The sequence below is a fragment of the Phacochoerus africanus genome, chromosome 10 (genome assembly GCF_016906955.1).
Source record: "Phacochoerus africanus isolate WHEZ1 chromosome 10, ROS_Pafr_v1, whole genome shotgun sequence".
NCBI classification, from domain to species: domain Eukaryota; kingdom Metazoa; phylum Chordata; class Mammalia; order Artiodactyla; family Suidae; genus Phacochoerus; species Phacochoerus africanus.
Genome location: NC_062553.1, coordinates 4,608,000 through 4,620,009, shown reverse-complemented (window position 1 = coordinate 4,620,009; position 12,010 = coordinate 4,608,000). Strand labels below are relative to the sequence as shown.

Sequence of the window (12,010 nt, the reverse complement as noted above, 5' to 3'; positions counted from 1 at the left end):
GCACAAAGGGGAAAACAAGGAAAAAACAGAACAGTTTCAAAAGATGTGGGATATAGCAAGAAAAAAAAATCTCTAGGAGAGGAGAGAAAAATAGAACAGAACAAAGTATTTGAAGAACTAAGGGCCAATAATTTTCCAAATCTGATTAAAGACCTGAACCTACAGTTTCAAGAAGTTCAGAAAAACTGAGCAGAATAAACATAAATAAAACCTCATGTGAGTGCATAATCATCTAATTGGCAAAGCCCAAAGATAAAGAGCAAACCTTTAAAATAGTCCAAGATAAAATGACACATTTCTTTTTTTGGGAAAAAAAAAGACAAATTACTCCATTTCTGAACAGATACTATGGGAGAGAAAAGACAACGGAATGAGGCATTTAAAGTGTCACAAGACGGTGACTTACTTAAAATTCTGAATCCAGAGGGGAAAAATCTTTTAAAAGTGGAGTTGAAAAACTGTTTTCATAAAAAGAAATTTGAGAGAATTCATCACCAGGAGGCCCTCACTACAAGAAGCAACAAGTTCTTCAGGCAGGTGTAAAACAGACCCACAGAAGTAGAAGAAAGAACAAACAACAGAGTTCCCTGGCGGCTCACGAGGCTAGGGATCCAGCACTGTCAGTGCTATGGCCTGGGTCGCTGCTGTGGCTTGGGTCAGTTCTGTGGCGTGGGTTTGATCTCTGGCTCAGGAATCTCTGTATACCATGGGCGCAGCCAAAAAAAAAATAATGAATAGTATATTATCCATCAAAGTAACATAGTTGACAAAAATAAATAGTAACAAAGATGAAAAGGAAGAAATGGCGTTAAACCAGGAACTCCATTTTTGCATCTTCTGAGACACGATTAAAGCACTCGTTTAAAATAAATTTTAGCAATTAATAGATACATTTCGAAATTTCTAGGATAACCAACTAAAAGAATGACACTGAAATGTGTAACAAAATAAGCTAATGGAGAAGAAATGGAATACCAGAAGAGAGTGTACTGACGGGTACCAAAAACAAAGGTAGGAATGAAGGAATACGAGACAATAGGACAGAACAGACAAATAGAAGAAACGGCAGGAAGGTGAAACACAAAGACGATTACATCACCATGAACATGAAATGAAAAGGGACCCAACACGCCAACTAAAATCCAGACGATGTCAAACTGAACTGAGTTAGAAAACCAAAAAACAACAAACGACTATATGTTGTTTCTAAGGAACGTAATTTAAACATACGTGTACTACAGGCTGGAAGATGAATGGTGTAAAAAAGTTGTGTTACGGTATGACGGGGTCACTTTGTTGTATAGCAGAAATGGACAGAACAACGTAAATCAACTATAATAGAAAAAACAAAAGCCTAAAAAAGATAAAAAGTGAAAATAAAAAAAAAAGATTGTATATCATGACAACACTAAAGGAAAGAAATGGAGGTGGCTACTTAATATCAGAAAAAGTCAACTTTAGGGGAAAAGGGGTGAGAGACAATGAGAGCTAGTTCATAATGAGCAAAGAATCCACCCAGCAAGAATACATCACAGCCCTAAATCTGTGTGCATCTCGCAATAATTTCAAAACATATGAATCAACACCAACATAACAAAAGAAGAAATTAGCAAGTGCACACTCGGAGTGGGAGGTGTCACGAGACTATTCTGTAGATGACAAAACAGGTAGAAAACTCACCCGTGAGTGTGAGAGCACAGAAAATTTGATTAGCGTGATTAACCAGCTTGACCTAATTAATACTCAGCAACCACAGAACACTCATTCTTTACAAGCGCACATGGACAATTTACCAAAATAGGTCATAACGTGATCCAGCAAACAAATCTCAAGAAATTTCGAAAGATTAACATAATCTAGTGCATGTTTTCTGGCCACAGTGAAATAAAATCAGACATGGGTAACAAAACATAACTTAAAAATTCCACAGGTGCTTGGAAATTCAACAACATACTGCTAAATAATGCATGGGCCAAGGAAGAAATCGTGATAGAAATCAGAAGCTACTTTGGACTGAACAGACATAAAAAGTACAACATGTCAACATGCGTGGGATACAGATGAAACAGTGCTTATCGAGGAAACCGCAGACGTGAACGCACAGATCACAGAAGGAGAGCAGTCGAAAGTCAGTGATCTGAACTTCCAACACGAGAAGCCAGAAAAAGAACAGCCAATTAGACCAAAAGAAAGGAAATAATGAAAAGGTTAGCAGCTACCGATGAGGTAAAATACAGACAAATAAGACAGAAAATCAGCAAAACCGAAAGATGATCCTATGAAATGATTGATAAAACTGGAGAGATCATCATTCATAAGTCCACGAATAACAAATGCTGGAGAGGATGTGTGCGGGGAGTCGAGGAGATGCAGGGACTCGAAAAAAGGACCTTGCCTGATGGCAGAAAACCCGAAGGCAGGTTCCTAACCAAGGAAGGGAGCTCACCTGAACGGTGAAGCCAAAGGTGGGCTCCTGGTCAGGATGAAAGCCAGCCTGCATGGTACCAGCCGAGGGCAGGCCTCAGGTTACACGGCTCTCACTTTGATGTTGATGGGAAGAATTGGGGCTTCCCTGGGAAAACAGTTTCCATGTTTGCGTTGGAGAATATGGGTTGTTTCTTGGGTGACCTAGTCTTTCCTGTTGTTTTACTTGTTATTCAGTTTTCCTCAGTCTTTCCTGAGTATTTGCTTATTATTCTTATTTCCCATTCTTATTTTCCTATGGTGATTTGTGATTTAACAAAATTACAACAATAATATAATAAGAATTTCATCCTGAAGGACTTGCCCCTATTCAAATCCAACTTAATTAAAAACGTAGTGTTTATCTACTAACTAGTTATACAGTAAACTTTAGAGTTAGGATTTGAATGAGGTTCAGAGAAGTTAAACATATATTATTCCTGACCAAAAGACACCTAGCTATGAGTTATAGAAGCTTTTAAGTGATAGCTAGTTAAGTTGGTTTGTATTTTCTTACGCTGTCTCCCTGCCATAACACTTTAAAGATAAGCACTAGTCTAAAAACAAGATTTGTTATGTCTGTGACCTCTTCAACTTGTGGAGATTAACTGGCCATGGGATGATTGGTACTGAGCCTCCCCCTTTCCACATGATGTATTGTACCCAACTGCCCTTAAATTGTACTCACTAAATGTAGTTAAAACAAAGATCTTAAAAGCTACTGTACCATGTAAAAGTTAACCGATGTACTTTTAACACTACGATGTAATCTGTAGTTAGAAACTGTCTATATAATCAACCACTTATGCCAACAAAATGTGAGCAGCCCAGCGCCCTGAAAGAAGGGACAAAGAGGCTGTCTCCGTGCGCATTCGCTGACGCATGTCCATCTCCTTTGGGGCATATATACCCTGGCAGCCGGACCTGGTCTCCTGCAGATGTGGAGAAAAGGGACCCCTCCTATACTGTGGGTGGGAATGTAAATTGGTGCAACCACTGTGGAAAGCAGTATGGAGGTTCCTCAGAAAACTAAACACAGAACAGGCATATGACCCAGCCATCCCCCTCCTGCGCATATATCCCAGCAAACCTTTCCTTGAAAAAGACACATGCACCCGTATGTTCATTGCAGCACTGTTCACAACAGCCAAGACATGGAGACAAGCTAAATATCCATCAACAGATGAATGGGTTAAGAAGATGCGGTATGGGAGTTCCCATTTTGGTGCAGCAGAAATGAATCCAACTCAGAACCATGAGGCTGTGGGTTCTCTCCCTGGCCTCGCTCAGTGGGTTAAGGATCTGGTGTTGCCGTGAGCTGAGGTGTAGGTCGAAGACATGGCTCGGATCCCGCGTTGCTGTGGCCCTGGCGTAGGCCGGCAGCTACAGCTCTGATTTGACCCCTAGCCTAGGAATCTCCATATGCCACAAGTGCGGCCCTAAAAAAAAAAAAAAAAAAAAAAAAAAAAAAAAAAAAAAAAGAGAGAGAGAGAGAGAGACATGGTATAGGTACACAGTGGAAAAAGGAGAAAATAAAGAACAAAATAATGCCATTTGCAGCAACATGGATGGAACCAGAGACTCCCATACTAAGTGAAGTAAGTCAGAACGAGAAAGACAAATACCATATGATATCACTTATATCTGGAATATAATACACAGCACAAAGGAATATTTCCACTGAAAAGAAACTCATGGACTTGGAGAACAGACTTGTGGTTGCCCAGGGGGAGGGGGAGAGAGTGGGATGGACTGGGAATCTGGGGTCAACAGAGGCAAACTATTGCCTATGGAATGGATAAGCAATGAGATCCCGCTGTATAGCCCTGGGAACTATATCTAGTCACTTGGGATGGAGCAGGATGGAGGATAATGTGACAAAAAGAATGTATATGTGTATGTGTGACTGGGTCACTGTGCTGCATGGTAGAAAACTGACAGAACACCAACGATAAAGGGAAAAAAAAAACTGGAGAGACAGAGAGGCAGAGAGAATAGACAAGAAAGTATACAAAGGGCTCAATTCGAACTATCCTACAGACATTGGAGACCACGGGAACCCTACACGAGCATTTCATCCTAGGAGTCCTGAAAGGCAAGCAGTGTCCACGGACGAGGAGAACAACTCAGAGCAGTCAAAGAACTAGCGCGTGTAGGGCTGGGTTTGAACACTGATGGAGTTCTAAAGCCCACGGCCCCCTCCTCTCGGGACGCAATGCGCAGCGTGATGGAGGTGTCGGCTAAAGCTTTGGTGGTGATCAGATTGTAACGTATAAATGTATCATATCAACGCGTCGTACCCCTTACACTTAACACAATGTCAGTCACAGTCGATGTCAATTACATCTCAATATAAGCAAGTAAATAAATACATACAGAAAAAGACTCAACTGCAGAATTACGACTTGAGCTGCTTGAAAAACTCCTCGGCGTGAAAATACGAGCTCTGCTCTTAAAGTGTAAACACCCCACTCCCACCACACCAAATACCGATTTGAACAGCCTAAGTGAGGGACAGGCGTGCAGCTTAAGTCATAGGCAAGAATAAAGACCATGAAGCCTGACCACCCAGGTGGAGTCTGGGCTCCTTCCCCCAAGCTGTGTGATTTCGGGTGAGTCACTTAACTTCTCTGTGCCTACATCTTCTCAGCTGGTAAGTGGGGAAGCTGATTGTCCCTCCCTCCTAGGGTTGCTAGGGGCACATGGGTAAAAAGCATGTGGTCGGTGGTATAAAAAGTTAGTAAGATGGAGTTCCCGTCATGGCTCAGTGGTTAACGAACCCAGATAGCAACCATGAGGTTTCAGGTCCAATCCCTGGCCTCGCTCAGCAGGTTAAGGATCCAGCGTCACCATGAGCTGTGGTGTAGGTTGCAGATGCGGCTTGGATCCCACGTTGCTGTGGCTCTAGTGTAGGCCAGCAGCTGTAGCTCTGACTTGACCCCTAGCCTGGGAACCTCCATATGCTGCAGGTGCAGCCCTAAAAAGACAAAAGACCAAAAAAAAAAGTTAGTAAGATAATTAAACAGCCATCAGAGTCAACCTACCTGGGAGCCACTGTGTGGGGACCTCGGAGCTTGTCCTTGGTCTGCAAGACACAACGGTCTTTTAGGCGCTTCTTTCACTCCTGCCCTATCGGAGCTTCCCTGCAGGGCACTGGATCTGGCAGCATTTCCCCAGACCAGAGATGGAGCAGTAGCATCTGCAGCCTGTCTGGAATTTTGCAGGCTTAAATGAGGTTCCGTCCACTCTCCAGCCAGAAGCATTTCCTGCTCTGAGGGTGGCCCGGGGACGCTTGCAGTCAGTTGTCCTGAAAGCTGGGTCACCTGCACCCCTCTTTCTACAGTGTTCACCCTGTCCACGGCCATTGTGCTTTTTTCCTGGCTATGTCCCCCGGCTCTCAGCAAACGCACCCCCTCTGGGCTGCTGCCCGCCGCCACCTCCCGCTCCAGGACTCGGATCCTGCGTAGAAGGGCTTCACTCTCCCCTCGGAAGGTCTGGATCATGTCTTCGATGCCCCGCGCTGCATCCTTTATCAGCTCTTTGTAACGGATCCCGAGCTCCGAAATCAGCGCACCGAGCTCCCCATTTTCCGGGGTGACGGGCTCCGTCGCGCCTCTGGATTTTCTGATGCTCGCAGACCCAGCTTTGCCGAGCCGTCCCAAGTCTCCTCTCAATCGGTCGTTTTCCTCCTCGAGCTCGGACATTCTGCGGTAGCTCTTCCCGTTGCAGTCCTCGAGGTCCGCGATGACCTGCGCGTACCGGTCCCGCTCCCCCTTTAAGTCCGAGATGGCTCCGAGCAGCGCGCCGTTCTGCTGGTCGAGCGTGGCTATTTTGCTCTCATGTCTCTCCCTCTCTTTTTCGAGGGCACGCAGTCTTCGGCAGCATCTCTCCCGCTCTGCCCGAAGCTTGGCGTTGTCCTGGAAAACTTGGCTTCTCTCTTTCTTCAATCCAGACATGAGCCGACGGAGCCTTCCCCTTGCTCTCCTGAGGGCGCTCGGATGCTGAGCCAGCCCATTCCAACCCCGCCGGGAGGACCCCTCGGGAGGGCTCGGGCTCAGGCCCACCCCATCCAGCCCCAGCCTGGGAAGACTTTCGGTTCCCAGGGCCTCCGTCCCTCCTGGCTTAGCATCATCACCACGCATCTCGGGCTTTGCTTCTTCGGGAAAACAGCAATGCAAACCCTGGTTGGCCAAAGCCTGCTGAGGATGCTCGTCTTCCCGGCCACTGTGCCATCTCGGAGCAAAACTCCAAGCCTCTCCTGCCAGCAAGGAAGCTGCCCATCCACGTCCCCCACTGCCAAGCTTGAGGATGGAGAGTTGCTGGAAACAAGCCTCCATCTCCTTTTCAAATTCCTCTATTGTGAGTGCAGAGCCCTCATGTCCTTTGCTTGGAGGCCAAGGCTGACTGGTGGGTTCTGTCCCCTGGGGCGATAAAGCCAATCCAGGAGATGGTGGCGGACCCCCCTCCTCCAGGAAGAAAAGCGTTTCCTTGCCCCTGCTGTCCTCAGAGCCAGGCTCTCGGTGGACATGGCTGGGGGCGGGGCTGGACCCTTCCAGATGCATCACTGGCTCTTCCTCCTCCTCCTGTCCTTGCTCTCCAGGGCTTTCCTCTGGCAGAAACTGAGCATTCCCAGACCACACGCAGATTTCCTCCTGGCCCTGAACCCTCCGGCTGGCTCTGCCCTGCTGAGTGCCCATGAGAGGTGGCCCACTGGCGCTCTGAGCCCTGGAGAAGGTGGCTGCAGGGACCGCCTCTGATGATGGTGGTGAAAGACCGCCTCCCCTGCCTCCTCCTCCTCCTCCTCCTCCTCCTCCTCGCCCCTTCCTCCCCGAGGATTCGGGACCCTCTGTGGGCACCGAGGCCTCCCCCTGCAGAAGAGGCAGAGGAAGCTCCCGCTTGGACCAAGGGCAGGGGGCTGCAGCCTGGGGTCGAGAAGCCCCGGTCTCACTCAGCGTGCCCTCTGTGGCCCTGACACCAGCCTCCAGGCTCAGGCTCAGGCTCCCATCGCTTTCCTGGCTCGGCTGGCCCCTGTCACCGAGGGCTCCCTCCTTCCGGCCCCATGTCCTCTTTGCCCGCATCTCCAGTCTCCAGGCGGGGGCTCCTCCTTCCTTCCACAACTCTTTTAGATCCTCGGGCCCCATCCTGGGAACTCGGTGACCTGCAGCATGTGGGGACTCCTGGCAGAGGCGGGCATCAGGACTCCTTGCTCGGTGACCCCGGCCGGCGGGCGCTGTGGCCGAGGGAGCCGGTGGGGGTGTGACCTTCAGCATCTGCTGGGCTTGCAGGTCTTCCGGGGAAGCTTCCAGGGGCAGCAGCGGCAGCGGCAGGAGAGCTGGGTCCCCAGGCCGCCCCCAGGGAGGGGGTATGGACGTCTGCACCAGAACAAAGGACTCCCGGGCTGGGGTGGCTGCCGGCTTCTGCTCTGAAATCCAGGCCAGCTCCACAGGAAGGAGGGCGCCGTCCACGCACTGCCCCAGGGGACAGTCCCAGATGGGAAGAATCTCCTCACCCAAGCTGGGCTCGGGAGTGACCTAGGGGTGGGAAGAAGAGATAAGGTGGGCAGCAGCCCCTGCCCCACAGAGCTCCTCCCCACTCCCTGACCCCTTCTCGCCCAGCCTTATAGACACACCTAGCCTGAGACCACCCCAGGGCCTTTGCACCTGCTCTTCCCTCCTCCCAGAATATCCTTCCCCCAGATGCTCTCATAGCTCACTCCCCTGCTTCATTCATCTCAGCTCAAATGCTACCTCCTCAAAAAGGCCTCCATGGAGTTCCTGTTGTGGGTCAGTGGTAATGAACCCAACTAGCATCCATGAGGATGAGGGTTCGATCCTTGGCCTCGCTCAGTGGGATCAGGATCCAGTGTTGCCGTGAGCTGTGATGTAGGTCCCAGACCCGGCTCGGATCCCACGTGGCTGTGGCTCTGGTGTAACCTGGCAGCTCCAGCTCGGATGCAGCCCCTCGACTGTGAACTTCCATATGCTGCAGATGCAGCCTTAAAAAACCAAAAAACAAACGAAAAAAGGCCTCCTTGACCTCTTCCACCGCTGCCTGTCCACTGGCGCCCTCCGCCGTCCCCACGGCACCCTCCACTCTCCTGCATCTTGGAAGATACTTGTGTGTATTACTGGGTGACGCCCCCCCATAGCCCCGCACTGTCCAATATGGTAGCCGGGGGCCCCACAGGGCTCTTCAAATGCAAAGCAATGAAATAAAAGCTAACAGTTCTGCAGTCACCCCAGCCACACTGCAAGGGCTCAGAAGCCACATGTGGTTCATGGCTACAGTACTGGGCAGCACAGGTGCAGACCCTGCCAGGCCATGGAAGGCCTAGTGGATGGGGCTGGGTGGTGCTGACATAGCCTAGAACAGTCCCGGGCACACAGGAGGTGTGTGATAGATAATTTTGAATACATTTTTATATCCACCTATTCAATGTATTTAACCAGAGAGAAGACTGGCCCCGCTCAGAGAACAGAGCCAGGCTGGGCTGAGGCCCTGGAGCCGAAAGCTGGCCTCATCCAGGCTCGTGGGGAGCCCTCGGCGCTCATGGGACCACAGCCCCTGCTCCCGGTGGCCGCTCCTAGGCTCGCCACCCTTACCTGGAGGGTCTTCCCACCTGGCCTTCCCCCTGGCAGCCCCATCCCTGGCTTTCTGTCCGTCTAACTCCATCCTCCACTGGGGTCCAGCTTTCCCATGAAGCTCTCCCCTGTCCAGGGACCATTCTCAGCTCTTTTCCCGCTTTGGGGGTGACGCAGCACCCACGGTAGCTCAGAGCAGGGGTGGATGAATGAAAGGGAGGAAGCGAGGAAGGTCCCTTTCTGTCTGTCTGTCTGTCTCTCTGTATGTACATCTGTCTGTCTGCCCGTCGAGGTGTCTATATGTCTGTCTGTATGCATGTCTGTATGTATGTACGTGTGTCTATATGTGTGTATGTACGTACACATGTCTGTCTGTATGCAAAGCTGTCTGTGTGTATGTACGGATGTCTGCATGTATGTCTGTATGTCTGCCTGTCTGTTGTCTGTCTGTATGTATGTCTATATGTCTGTATGTCTATATGTCTGTCTGTCTGTCTGTATTTTGTGGCTGCACCTGTGACATATGGAAGTTCCTTGGCCAGGGATCGAATTGGAGCTACGCCATAGCTGCAGCAACACCGGATCCTGTAACCCACTGCACCGGTCCAGGGATTGAACCTGCATCTCTGCAGTGACCCGAGCCACTGCAGTCAGGTTCCTAACCCACTGTGCAACCGTAGAAACTCCCTTCTCTCTTTAGAACCACAGAACCACATCAGGGCTGGTGGGAACCACGCCCCTGACCCTTAGGGGACAGTGTGGTGCAGAGCGTGGCCTATGGACCCTGGACCCTGGAGCCCTCCAGGGCTACGAGGTTGGGAAATCACGACTTCCTCCTCGATGGAAAAGGGGCCGGGCTCTCGCCCCATGGGTGGTGGGGAGGTTTCAATGAGATGAGGTTGGCTACGTGGCAGCCGGGCCCGGGCACACAGATGGGGCGCCCGTCCTGCCCACTCCCACTAGGGCTTGGGGTGTTCCAGTCTGTCCTCAAATCTCCCCCTCAATGATTTCCAGAAAGTTCTTCCAAACCCTGAGCGTCTTTACCTCCTTATTCCACCTCCTGCACGGTGGCCACACTGTGCAACACACACACTAGGACTACTCGGACCCAGCTGGTGCCCTGGACACACAGAAAACCTTGAGTGGGAGTTTCCACTGTGGCTCAGCGGGTTACTAGGAACCTGACTGGTATCCATGAGGATGTGGGTTTGATCCCTGGCCTCACTCAGTGGGTTAAGGATCTGGTGGTGGTGTGCGCTGTGACGTAGGTCACAGATTCAGATCTGGCATTTCGAGCCCTAGCCAGGGAACTTCTACGTGCCATGGGTGTGGCCCTGAAAAGACAAAAAAGAAAGAAAGCCTCCGCCCTCACCTGCGCATGGTCAGATCCTGCGAGGTCTCCTGGGAGCGTGTCCGCGGGGGTCCCTGGGCCTGACATCAAAACGCAGGTGCAGGATCCCTCGGAGGGCTGGCCTGGGAAGAGACAGGACCCAGAGGTTAAAGAGACCCTCCCAAAAGCTTTCCCATGAGGGCCACCAGCAGTGCCACCTGCCCTTAAGATGAGATGGCACTTCTCGCTTTAGGGGACTTTGAGCCCCTCCAGGTGGCCTGACGGCCACCATCACCTGTCAGGAGGGTCCCAGGCTGGGAGACCGGGGATGACCAGCCACTGAAGAGTGGTGGAGCGCGTTCTGGGAGCCACCTCCACTGACCACAAAGCCCATGCAGGCGACAAAGCCCACCACAGCCCCGCACCCTGTGGGTCACACAGGGCGGCGATCTCTGGCCCCAGCAGCTCCCAGACCTCACGCTCATCTCACACCTGAGCCATCACCAGGGCAGGGCGGCAAGTCAGAACAGCTCTGGTCACTCCAGGGTCTTCTGAGGGGACCAAGGCTGCCCCCCACCCCCTGAGGCCTGGGACTGTGAGCCCGAATGTCTGCTGGAGCCAAAGTCAAGGGCCTTGTCCTGGACACTGAAGACTCTGAGCCCGCTTTCCCAGCTGTGTGTGTGGCATTGAGCCAGCGACACTGCCTCTCTGATCCTCAGCTCCCTGTCTGCGGAGCAGGGACGGCCACCCCACCCCCCAGCACTGTGTCATCAGGATGTCATAAGCAAGCTAGCCCCCGGGGGCGAGTCCCTTCAGGGCCCCACGCACCTGCTGAGCCCGATGGTCCAGGCGCCCTGTCGGAGCCTTGGCTTCCACAGGCCTCCAGCGCCTGCTCCCTGGGCAGAGGCTGCAACTCATCCTGAGCGTGGCCCGGGCCATCCTTGAGGAGGACACACGAAGTCAAGAGAGCCACCAGTGTCCCTGGCTGACGTGCTCCCTCCAAGCCTGTCCCCACTGAGTCCCTCCCGAGGGTCCCAGGAGAGAGTCAGAAACCCTCCTTGCTTGTTCTTGGGCCTACTGCCTGAACTGCTTCCCATTCGGACCTGAGCTCCAATGAGCAGCTTGTCTACTCAGCCAAGAGGCCCCTGGGCTCCCCAGGGTGACATCAAAGGCTCCAGGCCCCTCTTTCCTGGGTGGAAGTTCCCTCTGTATCCGCCCAGGGGGCAGGGTTTGGGGAGGTGCCTGCCCAGGGCCTCCAGGAAGTCCTGGGGCTCAACTGTCCACATGCCCCAAACGCCATAGCCAGGTTTCTCTGGGCGGTACCCCTCTCCCCTGGATCCCACCCCCAAAGGCAAGCGGGGGATGCAGTGGGGAGGCTCCCAGCGTGACACGCACCCCCTCCCCCTGCAGAGCACGTAAGAGGCAGGCACCTTGACTGTGGCTACAGCAGTGGAGGCGGGGGGCTGGCGGGAAAACTCAGCTCCAGCTACCATCCACGAAGGGCTGGGGGACAGGTCTCTGGCAGGATCCCGACACCCCAGGTACTTCTAATTCGGTTCTAACAGGTGCTGCTTGCATTCCGCCTGCTTCCCGCTGGACCTGAGGTCCTTCGGGGCGGAAACTCGCCTTCGGTCTG

The 12,010-nt window shown here is 51.8% G+C and overlaps 1 protein-coding gene across 1 annotated transcript in view; it reads right to left on the bottom strand.

Annotated features, from left to right (window-relative positions):
* Positions 1-12,010, bottom strand: part of C10H4orf50 (chromosome 10 C4orf50 homolog) — a 64,110-nt gene that overhangs the window by 26,960 nt on the left and 25,140 nt on the right. Inside the window, exons 4-6 of the mRNA XM_047798567.1 lie at positions 11,203-11,314; positions 10,417-10,517; positions 5,508-7,994 (exon numbers count right to left, since the gene is read on the bottom strand). Of these exons, the coding sequence (XP_047654523.1) occupies positions 5,508-7,994; positions 10,417-10,517; positions 11,203-11,314 (2,700 nt within the window). The remainder of the gene's footprint in view (positions 1-5,507; positions 7,995-10,416; positions 10,518-11,202; positions 11,315-12,010) is intronic.